Below are 14041 nucleotides of genomic sequence, written 5' to 3'. Positions count from 1 at the left end.
AAGAGCATCAGAAAATATGTGAGACTTGTCGTATTGTTTACATGCCAATGTTTGGTCTATCTATCTGTCTTATCAGGTCAATCCTAGATGGAGGGGGAAGTAATGTAGTATTTTCGCGACAAGAGGGTAATATGGATCTAAAACTTGAAAACTTGATCTTCCAATTTGCTGACTGCTCGGGGCTTGTCATAACCGAGTTCAGTGGTGGCCTTGGTCATGGCGCTGATCATGGGAGGAGGGCCACACAACAAAATCTTGATATCCTTGGCAGGAGCAGGGCAGTATTGCTTGATCATGTCAGGAGTGACAAAGCCGACACCACCAGTCCAGTTGGCGGGAGCATTGTTCAAAACATAGTGAACATTGAAGTTGCTGTGCTTTCTGGCAAGCTCATCAATTTCCTTCTTGAGCAAAATATCTTCGTCGTTCACGTTGGCAAAGATCAAGTTGATCTTGGTAGTGTCATTGGGGTTGCGAAGAACAGCTCGAATGATTTGGAGCATGGGGGTAATACCAGTTCCGCCAGCAATCATGCCAAATTCTCTAACAAGGTTGGGGGTGTAGTTGAAAGTTCCCTTAGGTCCTCTAACAGAAATGCTATCGCCAACCTTAAGCTCGCCGACATACTTGGAAATGTTTCCAGTAGGGTAAGACTACGTAACATCAATGTCATGTTAGATGCATGCGATCGATGGGTCTTTCTTTATCCACCACGATGCTTACCTTGATCAGCAAATCAAAATGACCCTTATCCTCATCCAAGCTAGTAGGGGTGTAGCTGCGTGAGATCTGCTTACCATTGATCTCTGCCATGATGGAGATATGCTGTCCAATGGGCAGTCCAAGGACATCATCCTTGTTAGGCAAACCGAAGCGATACCTGCAGGATTTTGATTTAGCACGCGAAATATGAAGGTCGGCAGCTCGAATGAGAAAACTTACAAGGCAGTGTTGTGGGAGATGATAATCTTCTCAATGAGCTTAAACTTCTTGTAGACCTTGGGATCCAATGCAGGTTCTAAAAGAAGTAATATACGGGATGAGTACCTAAACTCAAGCGATGAACCCAGGTAAAGATGAAAAACACGTACGCTTCTTGTTGACAAGGAAGTAAGCAGCGGCAGCAACTGCAGCACCGGAGATGATGTAGGGGAGCAATGATTGAATGGAGTCCATTAGTGAAAGAGATGCGAATGAACTGGAACTTTTCCGTGAATTTGAACAAAAAATGGGGCGAGCCTTTTTTTTTGGTGAGCCGACTCCCCGTAATATTTTTCGTCCTTGTTTGACTATAAAGCTTGACAATCACGTGTGGCTCCCATACTCTGCTCGACAGAATCAGACGCCAAACTTCGTCATGCACACAACAAGAAGAGATCGTTGCGTCACTGGTAACGTCCACAGCACTCCCATGGCCGAGCGAATTGTAGCCATCCCTAGACTGGCTAGCGTTTGCATGGCCAGCATTGAAAAACTTGAGTGACACCTCTTTGCTTCCCTGCAATTTGAACTCAGTTGGACACTCACGTCTCCGCATTATACGCACCGTAGTTGACTCGGATAATTGAAGTGAAGGACATGAATGGTCAGTTCGTAAGCGATCATTGATGGAATTAGATGGAAACTTAGTCTACATGATGTTGTCCGTACAAGACAGAAGTCGGGACAGAGAGGCAAAGCATCTGGATCTAAGGCCCACTTTGGAAGTGGTGCTTTACCAATCATCTTCAAGTTGGTAATATAGGAAGGCAGCAGATCACTATGTGTTGTCAATTGATTATTATTGCTTTCAAAAGATTGGTTGTTACATATTTAGGACGTTTAGATCATCGTGCCCCTACATTTTTATGATCTTGTTTACTGTTGTCGTCTCGAAAGCGATGCACGTCCTTCTTCACAAATGCTATCGCCGCAGTTTATTTATTTAATATGCCTTAAAATTGTTCCAGTGTTTGTGAGCATCTCAGGTTGTGATTGTGTAGCCTCATAATAGAAACAAAATGGCATTGCTTTCGATTGTAGTATTGCTAGGACCCTGGCAGACACTCTTGTTTGCTTGAAGGCGATCTTCAGCATAAAGTCTTTGAGTGGTACTCTAGCTCTATAGTAGACACTGAAAGGGACAGTAATTAACGCTTCAAACGAAAAATAGGTTGTATTGAAGTTATATTCAATTTCATTTTGGTATTGCCATCGCCGATGCAGCAGACTTAATGTATGTTTATCAGTTTTTCACATATTACACCTATCAATCCAATATGCGTTTGATGAAAATCACTCCATGAATCATTATCTAATATCAATTTATTTCAAAGACGTAGAGACAACATCTTTTAAAATGTCTGGTGGAGACAAAAGGGAAGTCCCATATGCAGTTGGAACACCGAATCCGCATTGGGTATTGACGTAAATCACGTGTTGCTGGTCAGTTCTTTTTTTTTTTTTTTCCAGCCTATAAAAGTAGTCAACCAAGGCAACGAGCTCCTCAAGAAAGTGTTTGTACACATGTCGAAAGAACTTCGAAAAAAAGCAGCAAGACATCAAAGACTTGCAAGAACACCAGCCTCAAGTCGAGGAGGCTCCGAAGACGAAGGCGATTGGTCTGACACTTCAGCTTCTACCATTGACTCTTTTGGCTCTGTCGGAGATCGAGACGACTTAGGCTCCTCCAATTGGGAAGACGATCTCAAACAATCACTTGAAGATTTGACAGAGAAGCGAGCTAGGTAAGTAGCATTGCAACCAACAATCTCTAACGATTTAAAAACTGACTTTTGGTTTGCCAGTACTCGCACCGACGCATTAGCAAAGCTGAATCAAATTATGGCCCGACACTTTGTCGCCGCTGCTCTGCAGTCACGGCAACAGGAATTGCTCGAATTGCTGAAGCGTTCTTTGAAGAAAGGAGGCAATGGCGAGGAGTCCTTACAGGCTATCAGAGGCATATCTCTAGCGTTTATAAATCACGGTGAAATATCGGCTGCGGAACAAGAAAGTTTATATCAAGAGATTATGCCGTCACTACGAGTCTGTGCTCTGCATGATGAAAACGGAAAAGTGAAGGAGCATGTAAATATCGAACCCCACAAGAAAATATCATAATGAGATTCCATCACTAACATCTATATCTCTTCACAGTGTTTACAAACCATGGCTATGATCACGTTTATAGCGGCATCCAGTGCAGACACACTTCGAATAATGGAATTTTTCTTCCAGTTATTAGAAACCGATGGTGCGGACTTGAATTTGGAAGATATACCTGCAGAAGACGTTGGAAATATTATGGCTACGATATTACGCGGGTATGGACTTCTGTTTGCCTCAACTTATGGCGAAGGAAGCGGTAATCTTGAGGATGCTTGGGAGGAACTAGAAAAGTAAGTGTAGGAATGGGATTTGAGCACGTCAAACGGCATAATTGGAAATTAATCACAACGTCATTGCAGAGTTGTCCCTGTCTTTACAATGTTTCTTGAATCGGGTACAAAGGAAACGAGAGTGGCTGCAGGCGAAAATATCGCACTTATATTTGAAAGCATCAATACGCATCATAATTTGGTAAGTAATTGATTTATGAGATCATTCTCTCAATTGTTTCAAAGTGCTATTGATCATTAATGCATGCACTTAGGATGATGAACGTGATCCCGAAGAAGCTTTACCTGAGTATGATGATATGAATGAATTAGTCAGAGCATTACAGCTACTCGCAACCGACAGCAATCGACATCGTGGAAAGCAAGAAAGGAAAGAACAGCGATCGGCGTTCAGAGACATCATTCGAACAGTGGAAGAAGGAGAACGACCAGCTGAGCGGCTCAAGTTTGGTGGAAAGCTCGTCACCTTCCGAGGATGGAGTATGTATTGATTAAATATTGATTTACAAGTGTGCCTTTTGTGATGACTAACTCATATGTCGCACCTGTAGCAAAAATCGTCGAATTGAACGCCTTCCGCGAAATCATCAAGCAAGGCTTGCATCATCACTTTGCTGAGAACGACCTTTTGCAATCCATATTCAGATATGTTCCAGTTAGTGACCACCGGTCACCTACAGGTGTTCTCTCTGGAAGTGGCTCACCGTACTATGGATCAGACGATGATGATGCAGAGCTTGATACTGGCAGAAGCAGCCCTGCGCTAATGGATAAAGCTGACAGAAAGTACCTCAATGCGGAAATGTCAAAGATACGATCGAAGAAGATGAAGAATGCAAGAAGTGGAAAAGTACGGTTTTGAGGAAATTGTACATGAACCGAGCCGAACAAATTCATATACAGCATCGTTTAATATCTTGCACATCAAGCATATAATAAAAACCAAACCAAACTAAAGAAGATCATAGTCAATCACTAGAAAGGGAATTGGATGAATGATTAAGCAATGTATCTTATTGGTGATGTGCGGTTGTTTCTGGCAATTTCTTCGCTGCTTTCGATGAAACAACGTTCGAACGGCATCCTGAGTTTAAAATTAATAAGCGGGAGATCACATGATACCTACCTGGGCCGACTGCAATTTCGTTTAAAAATACGAGGACTTGGTGAAAACTGTGATCTGTAATAAATCAAATCGTTCCTACACCATGGCTGATTATTTAGCAAGCATTTACGGTACCGAGAAGGACAAGTAAGTTTGAATCCAATCTGATCTGGTACGTAGCCATCGCATATAACTGACACGGTTCTCCATTTACACGTTATTAGGGTCAATTGCTCTTTTTACTTCAAGGTAGGTCCATGATTTGCAGTTCTTGATCCATAATGAACACTTGCTATGAAATACTAAACTTCTTTCCCTTTGTTAGATCGGTGCATGCAGACATGGAGACAGATGCTCTCGAAAGCACATTAAACCGTCATTCTCACAGACGCTGTTACTGTCAAACCTGTATCGAAATCCCTCACACGATCCCACCAAAAACATGTCGCCAGAACAATTACAAGAAGATTTTGACTTGTTCTACGAAGATATATTCATGGAGCTGGCAAAGTTCGGCGAGATCGAGGAGATGGTCGTGTGTGATAACGTTGGTGATCACCTTGTCGGCAACGTATATGTTCAATACCACTATGAAGAGCAGGCCGGTAACGCAGTTGACGATCTCAACAAGCGTTTCTATGCAGGTAAGCTTATGAATGACCCATTATCTCAATGCCCTGATGCATGACTAACCCCCAACCTTGTTTCTTTTTTTTTACAAAAAAAACTTACAGGACGACCATTATACGCTGAACTTTCGCCTGTAACTGACTTCAAGGAAGCATGCTGCAGACAGCACGAAATAGCGGAATGCAATCGAGGTGGATTCTGTAACTTTATGCATTTGAAACATCCACGACGAGCATTAAGGAGAGAATTGTTCGAAGCACAACGGGCGTCCATCAAAGAGAAGAAGAGAGAAGAGAAACACGGTGGTGATGAAAGACGAAAAGACAGAAGCGGTAGCCCTCGGCACCATGCCGAGGAGAGGCCAGCTGAAGCCAATGATGAAGAGCAGTACCAGGCCCCCTACGACTCTGAATCCAAGCGAGCTAGAATAGAGGGTGCTACGGAATATCGGCCGTAGTGACTTTATAGATTGTGTCGTCGCAAGCAAAGCTGGAATGTCTCAAAGCGATGCTCTGTCATGATTTTTTTTTTTTTCAAAGTAATTACAAAATAAATATCCAACAAACCATGAATACCATGACTAAAGATAGGAACACTACTGTGATTGGTGTCTGATGATTTAAAAAAAGAAGTTCTTTATTATTGCAAAGACAATTTGGTCTCTTCGACCGGAGTTATGTACAAAAATGTTTGATTCTCACTTTGATGCCGCTAGGAGAGAATTATGTCGGCCGCTGAGCTGAGCTGTAGGCAAAACTAATGACCACCCGGGTGATCATTCGGAATGGTTAGCCTGGCTCGAGTCTCTGAGAAACAATGGGGTGATTTATTGATGTCTATTTTTGAGTGGGAGCTTCTAGCGTTCATATGGTTGGGTGTCCAGTGGAGGCCAGAATATTAACTTTTGATGGCCCTTGCGAGGGATTTAAGCGACAGAATCGCTTAACGAATGTGTTATTAATGGTGAAGCCCAAGATGCTTAGGCTGCAGTATCGCTTACAGACAAATGTCTCAGCATCGAATTGGTCAGGGTATCTTCGCTATGCGTCCATGTCAGTGGAAGAGCTAGTGGGGTTTGACGTTCATGTTTGTCTTGCGCACTCTGGCGCTTGTCCAGCATGAGTTTCTTGGGTAGGGTGCCAATGACCGATGAAGACCATTGACTTTCTCCACTGACTAGACTAAGAAACTGAGTCTCGTCGAACTGCTTCAATGCAGCCCAATTAGGAGAAAGAAATGAAAACGCTTTCTTGAAAGAACTCAGGTTTTCTGAAAGAATTTTTTTGTATCCGTTAATAAAGCCATTCTTTTTTACCATCACATAGTCATAATAACATATTTTCCGCTTACCTTTGCCTACACCACCCTGTCTGGAAACACCATGCAGTGGTTTTTGAGGAGGAGCAATGGTGCCGCATTCACTTTGGCGAATGGGTTGCTTGCCCTTCACCAATCGACAAATATTACGAGCAATGACAACACCGGCGAGAGTGGCAGCATAACCGGTTTTTTCTTCCTTAACATTGGTAACGTCGCCGCCAGAGAAAACGTGTTGGAACAACCAGTGGTCAACTTGCAGGGTAGGCTTGACGCAGATACGACCATTGCAATCAATGCAATTGGCGAACTCGTCGGTTTCCCGGAGGAGAATTTCACTGGCAGGCCTGGTGCCCGTGGCAAAGAAGACCTTATCGTAGCCGGTATATCTTTTACCACTTGCACCGACGTAGACAGTTTCTCCCTTGTGAAAGTCTTCAAACGGTATAACTCTTTCACCGAGAATGACTTCTACACCTAGTTTTTCCAAGTATTGTGCGGCATATTTTTGTTGCTTTGGAGTACTTCTTTGCACCAGAGATTTGCCAGATTCGACCATGGTTATTTTTGTTTTCTTTGGTCGATCAATACCATCGTAAACACGCGACACCTCACTTGCAAGTTCGCAGCCTACTAGGCCGCCTCCTATGATCAAGATAGAGTTTGCTTTTCTGAGTTCCCTGGTTTCATTGTCAATCTGAGAAGCACGGTACAGCGTTGACGTATCCGAGGATTTGAATTGAGACCTATAGGTACTACCCGTTGCCAAGACTAGATAGTCAAAAGAAATCTTTAAAGAACACCCAATGTATCAGTACGGGGGTTTAAGTTTGAGACACTAATAACGATAAACTCTGGGCAAATTTTCGTAAAACCTACCTCGGTGTCATTGACAAGTATATGTCGTGCAGATGACGATATACCGTGTGCGTGACCAATAATAACTCTTCCGTTCTTAACATAGGTATTATGAGGTATTCTTACGGATGAAGAGAAATGTTCAGGCGACACCAAATTTTTTATCAGACTCGGGGTGTACTCGAATGAATCTGCTCCCCAAATTTTGGTTAACGGCTAATTCTTTAACACTAACATTAATAAAAATCTTATGCTGACCTTTGTTGTCAATCAACACCACTTCGAAGCGGGTCATTGGGTCTAAGATGCTAGCGACCGTACATCCCTAAAGTGAGCAGCGGAATGAAGTTAGTATGGGGTAAAAAAAAAAAAAGTGCTATATTAGACATTTCAGGGGACACATACTGTGAATCCACCGCCAACAATGACGACCCGTTTACGAGTGCCGTCCGTTTCGGCTGGCAAGGGTGCCTTGAAATTTCTGAACAGTTCCTTAGCAATTTCATTCTAGTGTACATGGAACAAAGTGAAAGCAATTGATTGGTACCTTGGCGAATCCATGCTTCTACGAAAGCTACTCATTTTTTTACTCTGTAGTGGTAAGTGAGAGAAATATTATTAGCATCAAAACTAAATTTAAGGCGTAATGTCCATGCTATTCGGAGACGGTACATACCAGATACTCCATGATTTCTGCTTCAGCTTCTTCGAAAATGGCGATCAATTCATTTGCTGTGAAATTCTGCCATTCCATCAATTGCAATCGCTGGCAAATGATATATTGTGACTCGAGTTCAACGAACCATGGGGATCCGTCTTCGATGAAGTTATGGTATATTCTAAAAATTTAAGCAAAGAGATATTAGTCAATGTGCAATTGGGAAAAGGGCAGGCGCGCAAATAAATTGATCATCACCTTTGAACAATGGTAGACATGATATCTGGATCTTTCTCGTACCGAAGTTGTCTTAACTCTTCCAACAAAACAAGGTGTTTGTGATCAGCATCTCGCCTCAAATATTTCTCAAATCCAGTCAAGCGTCGTGGTGAAGTAAGTACGTTCTCTAACGTCGACATCGGGTCTGAGCTGATATCGGGTATGTCAATTGCTTTGGGCGCCATTGTGGAATACGTCTGCGGCGACTTCATAACCAGTATTAAGAGAAAGGAAGAGGCGATGTTATGGAAGCAAGACAAAACAAAAAACTTAATAAGACCTGAAAGAATTGGTAGTTTATATAATCACTATTCAGGAGCGCTGCTTACTTTTAGCAGAAACCCTAGTTGTTTCGGTCAGTATCATCAATTTTGACAAGCCGATTTCGGACGCTAAATTATATCGTACGATGATTTTGACGCCTATGATGCCATGTCCATAGCTGTCTTTTTTTGATCAAAAAATTACTCAAAAGTCACGATAAACTGAGACAATGTTGATGGGGGAGAGCATGAATTCTTGACACACTTCAAGCTGAAAAGACGCAATGACTGCAACATGGGGATGCCAACCCCATATGTCCGCCGTGGGGTCATAAAGTCGTCAATGCCAATGGAGAGAGAAATAAGGCCACTTCTGCATGGTGGCAAAAATCTATCTCTAAGCTTACAAATGCTTAGTGAAAAATGAGATATCAGCTATTACACTGGATATGATCATCATTATACAAGACCTGCTCAATGAGAACGGGGTTTCACTGGTGTATAAATTTACAAAAGTAAAACCTGTCAATTATACAAACGGGATCAAGAGTTAACTTTTAATGCAAAAAGCTAATTTCACATTCAGCTATCGGTATATCCATCATACTACGGTATTTTCCGCCCTAGCGCATGCCAAAGTTGCTCCCGCCTTCCAGCCGCATCACGAACACAGCGGGATATGTCAAATACTTGCCAACATTTAGCATGATGTCTATACATAATTGGAAGAATGCCGAACCTGATAAGGTTCAAGCCGTGAACATACGTTGTTTCTCAAAAGGAATCAATGCGCCTTTGAATGAAGGTCACTGTTTGCTTTTGGGTGTGAGAAAGAATATAAGCTACCTTGTCTCAATATTCCACCGGTTTCATCTATTGATAGAGAGGGTTGGGCGGATCTCTGGTGTACGACCGTAAAGTCAATGGATGGACCCCTGATATTAGAAGTTGACGTCATGAACAGACGGTCACAAACGTTGAAGCGAATACAATATGCCCACCAGCTTGACATCATTTGAACCAGGAATGAATGTTCCCTTCAGGATCAAGCTATGAAAGACCATGGTCAAATAGCAGGGCCAGCCATAGCAAGATGAATTATCAAGCAGATCACTGAAATGAAATGAATTGGTCCAGTTAACTTTTTTTTTTCTGAACATTCTGGTGAGGTAATAAATGGATTCGTCGCTATGTCAAATTGTTGAAAGATAATTGGTTTGAGAGACAGTAGATCCATGTTCTTGTAAAGAGGGACTGATCCATTTGAACAAACGACCTGTTTCACCGAAATTTACAGTTCGAAGATGGCCCTTGACCTCCCCGTGAATACAGTTTATGATATCCGGGAGAATCTGTGTTAAAATACCACTCCATTTACAGTGTGTAGTTTGCTGAAGAAAGGGCACATTTAGGGCGCTTACATGTACTCTCGAGCTCTAAGGCCTGGTAATGATGCGCGATTTATGAGGGACCGAAGACTGGTCTTACTTCCTGTTCTGACACAACAGAGTGATATAAAGTGATAAGATACCATATAGCTGAGGTTGAAACCACTCTTCACAGTTGAACGTGTCGATTTAAGCCAATCTGGTGAACAGCTGGCTTTTATTTAAGAAGAGAGGGGAAGGCTAAGGATGAAAGGATGTACTTATCAGGCGTATAGGAGCCTGAATATTTTTTTTCACGACCAATGTCCTAAGACACCTGGCGATTTTTCCCTTAGTTGACAGTAATATCCATGTCATTGTAATGATGTAAAGCGGTTTTCTTTGAGGATTGCATTCTGTGTCATCACGGCTGCATATATGAGTAAATGGAAGACTGATATCTGATATAATATGGTATTCGCGTCGAAAAAGTCATTTGCGTATGATCAGGCAGCTGTCTCAATCCCATTTCGTTCACCAGGAGACGGAAATGTAGATTACGATGAGCACTTACCTGATGAGACTTTATGGTTACTTCAATCCTGCCGAGGAATCTTTGAATGTATGTCTACTTCATGTTATAACGGGTGCTCTGTCGCCTGTCAAAATCTCAGAATGCCAAGGCGCACGTCTGGGCCGTCAGGATAAGTCACAGAACAATTTTGTACTACTGCATTATCATGCGGTAGACTTTGCTCCTTTGTAACTATCACTATTGAAAACGTTAATGATACAACGACTACTTAGAAGCATAGTCTTAAATGACGAGGCTAAATTCTCTGCTTGTCAGTTTTGGTTTAGCTTGATCTTCCAGTTGGCTTGAGCACTCAAAAAAAAAAGGTTGCTTTCGGCATTCAGTATTTGACTGCCGCTTTCAAGGGTGTGGCTTTCATCGATTCGAATCAATGTCTCGACTGCTGTATGAACGCTAATACGCCATCATGGGAGAACGAAAGTGAGATTCTTTTCGTTTATACAGCGTTTGGCGTTCTACCAAAAATTCAGACCGAAACACTGCAAATTAGCAACAGTTCCCAAAATATAATAAAAAAATAACCTCTTTTGCATCCTTGGCGTTACTGTTACGCAAAGCCTGTGAACCCCATTTGGTTTGACTTCACTTAAAGCTGAAACTACGAGAACCATTCAGATAGCCAAATCCAACATAGCTGCTCAATGGAATGGATGAATAAGGACTAGTCTCAGCTGTTGAACGGCTTGGACAATGCGCTTGAGGCAACGTGCTGGGGTAACGATGGTTGACATGTACGACATTTGTGCAACACAAAGCTGCTGTGGTGATGGCTTGTACAAACAGGAGATTCAAAATATATAAAAATATTCCCTACCTTTCTCGCTCTTCTTCCCTACCTTATATACACCACCGATTTCCTTCGCTTGGTTGATAGGAAGCAATGCTGAGCTTCTTCTCTCGACTAAAGTGGGTTCGAAAGTCCAAGAAGACACAGAGCAGTAAAAAGAAGGACGAGATCTCAAAGGTATCGTCTAGAACAAGCGAATCCACAAACTCCAGCTCGCAACCAAAAATCCAGACATCTTCAGTCTACACCAACGGAAGACGTTTTCAAGCTTACAAAGATTGCAACTATATCCTGCCCAACGATGACACAGGTTTGTAGAGTGTATTCTTTTCAACATATTGACGTCGGCTGCGGAAACTAACTATGGAGGTTTTTTGTTCTTTTAGAAATTGACAGGGTAATATACACCTTCCACGTTTTTATGTACTATTTTGAAATATTAACCCGCTGAAATCTGCAGTTACATCTTGAGCATTGGCTTATGAAGAACGTATTGGGCAGGTAGGCGCACCCACATGTTTATCTGCTCGCCGGTTGGTTGATTCTGTCAAATAAGCTAATGACCTCTACGTTCAATAGAAATTTCAGTGTGCCCATCGAACCTGAATTGGACAGGGGTATCAAAGTGCTGGACGCTGGTTGTGGAGGTGGTACCTGGGTTCTGGTTAGTAATGCAACCGGCTTCATCTTGGATACACCACCGATCGAAAGATACTAATGATATCGCCGAACACAGGAAATGGCTAACGAGTACCCGAACAGCGACTTCACAGGCATTGATGTTTCCGTTGGCTGGCCTACTGAAATCAGACCACGCAATAGTGATTTCGTCGTGGGCAATATCGTCAGTGAATTGCCCTTTGAAGATAACACCTTCGATTTCGTCTACATGCGCTTAGTTGGTATGGGTGTGTCCAACGATGAATATCCCACTGTGTTGTATCATATATACAGAGTGCTCAAGCCTGGAGGTTGGGTAGAATTAGTCGAAGTAAGGTTCAAAGCTTGGAGACTGATAACATCAAGGTCATCATTCTTTATTTACTAAAAACTTGCCATTTGATTGACTAGGTGGACGGTGCACAAGTATATCGAGGCAGAAGATCCTCTCAATTTTGGAACGCAGGTAAGGAAGAAGTGGAATAGGTTCAGTGGGAGCGTAGCAAGGTACTTATAAGTCAAACCCAGTACTTCAATATCTAAAAATGCGTGGATTCAAGACGGGTATTGTCAAAGATCTTTACCAGAAGGTAGAGGATGCCGGTTTCGTCAACATCGACGGTATGAGAGTTCGTATCCCTCTAGGAACCTGGGGTGGAAAGCTTGGCGAGGTTTTCGAAGAAGATGTCTTGGGCGCCTACAGAAGTCTGCGACCTGTTATACAGCCAATGCTAAACTTCAGCGACGACGATTTCCAGAGTTTGCTGGACAATCTACCAGCGGAAAATAACGAAGTGAGGCAAGAGATGAACTGGTTCAGTAATTGGGCTCAAAAACCTACCCCTGAACAGATCAGATTCAGATAGATGTATACCTAGTAGCCATTCGTATAGTAAAGTGTGGCAATAATCATTGTTTCTATTACGTTGTAGCCGCCTCCCACTTTTATCTCATTTCTTGGGGGGTGTTTGTATGATTACTGTCATATATAAGAGATAGCGAGTTCGCATCTTCATATTATTGAACTTGAATATATATATTTTAGGTAATTAGATTACATGAATATGATCTCTTTGAGGAGAATCCTTGTTCGGTCAATGTGGGGTGCAATGAAGTTTTCTACAACGGAGTTCGGAGAAGGTATGTTGAAAGATATAGACGCCATTTATCACCGTTTAAACATCCTGCAGATGATTTGAGATGTTATACCTGTGAACTGATAAACCTAGAGAGATACTCATCTATCAACCAGAATAGCAAGTCATCGTATTGATATTCAGCAGTCTATTTGGATGGATCGCAAACTATATATAATGGCTGCTTGTATGAGCGAACGAAGGTTGCTATACTGCAGCATATGGCGTCTGTGAATGAAGCGCGCCTGTTGGGTCATACCCAAAGGACGATCCGACTTCAGTGTTATGATCGTAAACCAGGAAAAAGCCCAAGCGAGTTAGGTTAGGCATCGAAAAGATAAGACTTTTTTTACCATCTTGCTAATACGTTCTTATGTTAGTCCGTTGAATGTCATAACGGTAGCATCATGCCTATCCGCCGCTTTCAGGGTTATCAGAGTGTGTTAGTAAACTGTGGTTTCAAGGTGCACAACTGGGTTAAATATGTTGTCGGTCACTGCATGTTCGTACTGCATGCTTGTACCACTCATGGCAACACTTTTGATCAGGGTAAGTGTTTGTTTCTCGGAAGCTCCTATTGCATACTTTTGATCATTTATTAAAAGGCTCTTTAATTCGACTCTAGCTTCCCAAAAAGATGAGGCTAAACTCCCATGTAGTCATATTGGTTTGGCTTTGACTGTCCGTTGGCTTGAGCACTTCTACAACGATGCTTTGGGCATACGATATTTGACGACCGCCTTAACTACGGACCGCTGTTTCAGGTGTAGCTAAAAACCAGTTCCTCGGGAATATAGCTCATGTCTCGCTAGCGTTTGACCAATACACCTACCCCTTTGACTTCTGATAAATATGAAGCTGATTTCATTCGATCATACGACGGCGGATGTTCTGTATGATCTCCTTATAGAACCCTCTTGCAAACTGGCAGTAAGCGTGCTATGTCCAAAACAAAAGATAAATAACCCGTCCTAATCAATCAGCGTTATTGTTACGCAACGTCCGT

At 42.3% G+C, this 14041-nt stretch overlaps 6 protein-coding genes across 6 annotated transcripts; 3 read left to right on the top strand and 3 right to left on the bottom strand.

Moving 5' to 3' along the window:
* Positions 1 to 112: 112 nt before the first annotated feature.
* K450DRAFT_247132 (uncharacterized protein) lies at positions 113 to 1282 on the bottom strand. The gene is made up of 4 exons (XM_051590016.1): positions 1092 to 1282; positions 943 to 1018; positions 724 to 880; positions 113 to 653 (listed from the first exon to the last, which is right to left on the bottom strand). Exons 1-4 carry the CDS (start codon positions 1174 to 1176, stop codon positions 138 to 140), a joined length of 834 nt encoding a protein of 277 aa, XP_051443493.1. The 5' UTR covers positions 1177 to 1282; the 3' UTR covers positions 113 to 137.
* A 1164-nt stretch (positions 1283 to 2446) lies between these two features.
* On the top strand, positions 2447 to 4585 carry K450DRAFT_247119 (uncharacterized protein). The gene is made up of 6 exons (XM_051590015.1): positions 2447 to 2726; positions 2787 to 3069; positions 3139 to 3380; positions 3450 to 3561; positions 3635 to 3860; positions 3932 to 4585. The coding sequence occupies exons 1-6, from the start codon at positions 2506 to 2508 to the stop codon at positions 4240 to 4242; spliced, it is 1395 nt and encodes a 464-aa protein (XP_051443492.1). The 5' UTR covers positions 2447 to 2505; the 3' UTR covers positions 4243 to 4585.
* K450DRAFT_247111 (uncharacterized protein) lies at positions 4416 to 5708 on the top strand. Its single transcript, XM_051590014.1, has 4 exons — positions 4416 to 4632; positions 4710 to 4734; positions 4811 to 5129; positions 5220 to 5708. Exons 1-4 carry the CDS (start codon positions 4589 to 4591, stop codon positions 5570 to 5572), a joined length of 741 nt encoding a protein of 246 aa, XP_051443491.1. The 5' UTR covers positions 4416 to 4588; the 3' UTR covers positions 5573 to 5708.
* Position 5709: 1 nt separating this feature from the next.
* Positions 5710 to 8433, bottom strand: K450DRAFT_247085 (uncharacterized protein). Its single transcript, XM_051590013.1, has 9 exons — positions 8249 to 8433; positions 7967 to 8106; positions 7838 to 7881; positions 7696 to 7771; positions 7549 to 7615; positions 7312 to 7481; positions 6481 to 7222; positions 6116 to 6241; positions 5710 to 6056 (listed from the first exon to the last, which is right to left on the bottom strand). The coding sequence occupies exons 2-8, from the start codon at positions 8042 to 8044 to the stop codon at positions 6198 to 6200; spliced, it is 1221 nt and encodes a 406-aa protein (XP_051443490.1). The 5' UTR covers positions 8045 to 8106; positions 8249 to 8433; the 3' UTR covers positions 5710 to 6056; positions 6116 to 6197.
* On the bottom strand, positions 8162 to 8746 carry K450DRAFT_247078 (uncharacterized protein). Its single transcript, XM_051590012.1, has 3 exons — positions 8636 to 8746; positions 8557 to 8570; positions 8162 to 8433 (listed from the first exon to the last, which is right to left on the bottom strand). The coding sequence occupies exon 3, from the start codon at positions 8410 to 8412 to the stop codon at positions 8203 to 8205; it is 210 nt and encodes a 69-aa protein (XP_051443489.1). The 5' UTR covers positions 8413 to 8433; positions 8557 to 8570; positions 8636 to 8746; the 3' UTR covers positions 8162 to 8202.
* Positions 8747 to 11279: 2533 nt separating this feature from the next.
* On the top strand, positions 11280 to 12954 carry K450DRAFT_247068 (uncharacterized protein). Its single transcript, XM_051590011.1, has 7 exons — positions 11280 to 11549; positions 11626 to 11636; positions 11700 to 11740; positions 11819 to 11903; positions 11976 to 12230; positions 12311 to 12365; positions 12428 to 12954. The coding sequence occupies exons 1-7, from the start codon at positions 11333 to 11335 to the stop codon at positions 12763 to 12765; spliced, it is 1002 nt and encodes a 333-aa protein (XP_051443488.1). The 5' UTR covers positions 11280 to 11332; the 3' UTR covers positions 12766 to 12954.
* Positions 12955 to 14041: the final 1087 nt, after the last annotated feature.

Source organism: Umbelopsis ramanniana (genome assembly GCF_025399195.1).
Source record: "Umbelopsis ramanniana AG unplaced genomic scaffold K450scaffold_38, whole genome shotgun sequence".
Lineage (NCBI taxonomy): Eukaryota > Fungi > Mucoromycota > Umbelopsidomycetes > Umbelopsidales > Umbelopsidaceae > Umbelopsis > Umbelopsis ramanniana.
This window is presented reverse-complemented; position numbering and strand designations above follow the sequence as displayed.

Bases quoted from the DNA above. Each gene is read 5' to 3' on its own strand.
- K450DRAFT_247111 (XM_051590014.1), top strand. From the start codon at position 4,589: ATGGCTGATTATTTAGCAAGCATTTACGGTACCGAGAAGGACAA. The intron at 4,735-4,810 runs GTAGGTCCATGA...TCCCTTTGTTAG, and splicing joins ATTGCTCTTTTTACTTCAAG to ATCGGTGCATGCAGACATGG. The intron at 5,130-5,219 runs GTAAGCTTATGA...AAAAACTTACAG, and splicing joins CAACAAGCGTTTCTATGCAG to GACGACCATTATACGCTGAA.
- K450DRAFT_247132 (XM_051590016.1), bottom strand. From the start codon at position 1,176: ATGGACTCCATTCAATCATTGCTCCCCTACATCATCTCCGGTGCTGCA. The intron at 1,019-1,091 runs GTACGTGTTTTT...TACTTCTTTTAG, and splicing joins CTTCCTTGTCAACAAGAAGC to AACCTGCATTGGATCCCAAG. The intron at 881-942 runs GTAAGTTTTCTC...AAAATCCTGCAG, and splicing joins ATCTCCCACAACACTGCCTT to GTATCGCTTCGGTTTGCCTA.
- K450DRAFT_247078 (XM_051590012.1), bottom strand. From the start codon at position 8,412: ATGGCGCCCAAAGCAATTGACATACCCGATATCAGCTCAGACCCGATG.
- K450DRAFT_247085 (XM_051590013.1), bottom strand. From the start codon at position 8,044: ATGGAATGGCAGAATTTCACAGCAAATGAATTGATCGCCATTTTCGAA. The intron at 7,882-7,966 runs GTATGTACCGTC...TTACCACTACAG, and splicing joins CAGAAATCATGGAGTATCTG to AGTAAAAAAATGAGTAGCTT. The intron at 7,482-7,548 runs GTCAGCATAAGA...TTTGGGGAGCAG, and splicing joins GGTGTTGATTGACAACAAAG to ATTCATTCGAGTACACCCCG.
- K450DRAFT_247119 (XM_051590015.1), top strand. From the start codon at position 2,506: ATGTCGAAAGAACTTCGAAAAAAAGCAGCAAGACATCAAAGACTTGCA. The intron at 3,070-3,138 runs GTAAATATCGAA...ATCTCTTCACAG, and splicing joins ACGGAAAAGTGAAGGAGCAT to TGTTTACAAACCATGGCTAT. The intron at 3,861-3,931 runs GTATGTATTGAT...TCGCACCTGTAG, and splicing joins CGTCACCTTCCGAGGATGGA to CAAAAATCGTCGAATTGAAC.
- K450DRAFT_247068 (XM_051590011.1), top strand. From the start codon at position 11,333: ATGCTGAGCTTCTTCTCTCGACTAAAGTGGGTTCGAAAGTCCAAGAAG. The intron at 12,231-12,310 runs GTAAGGTTCAAA...TTGATTGACTAG, and splicing joins GTTGGGTAGAATTAGTCGAA to GTGGACGGTGCACAAGTATA. The intron at 12,366-12,427 runs GTAAGGAAGAAG...AGTCAAACCCAG, and splicing joins CTCTCAATTTTGGAACGCAG to TACTTCAATATCTAAAAATG.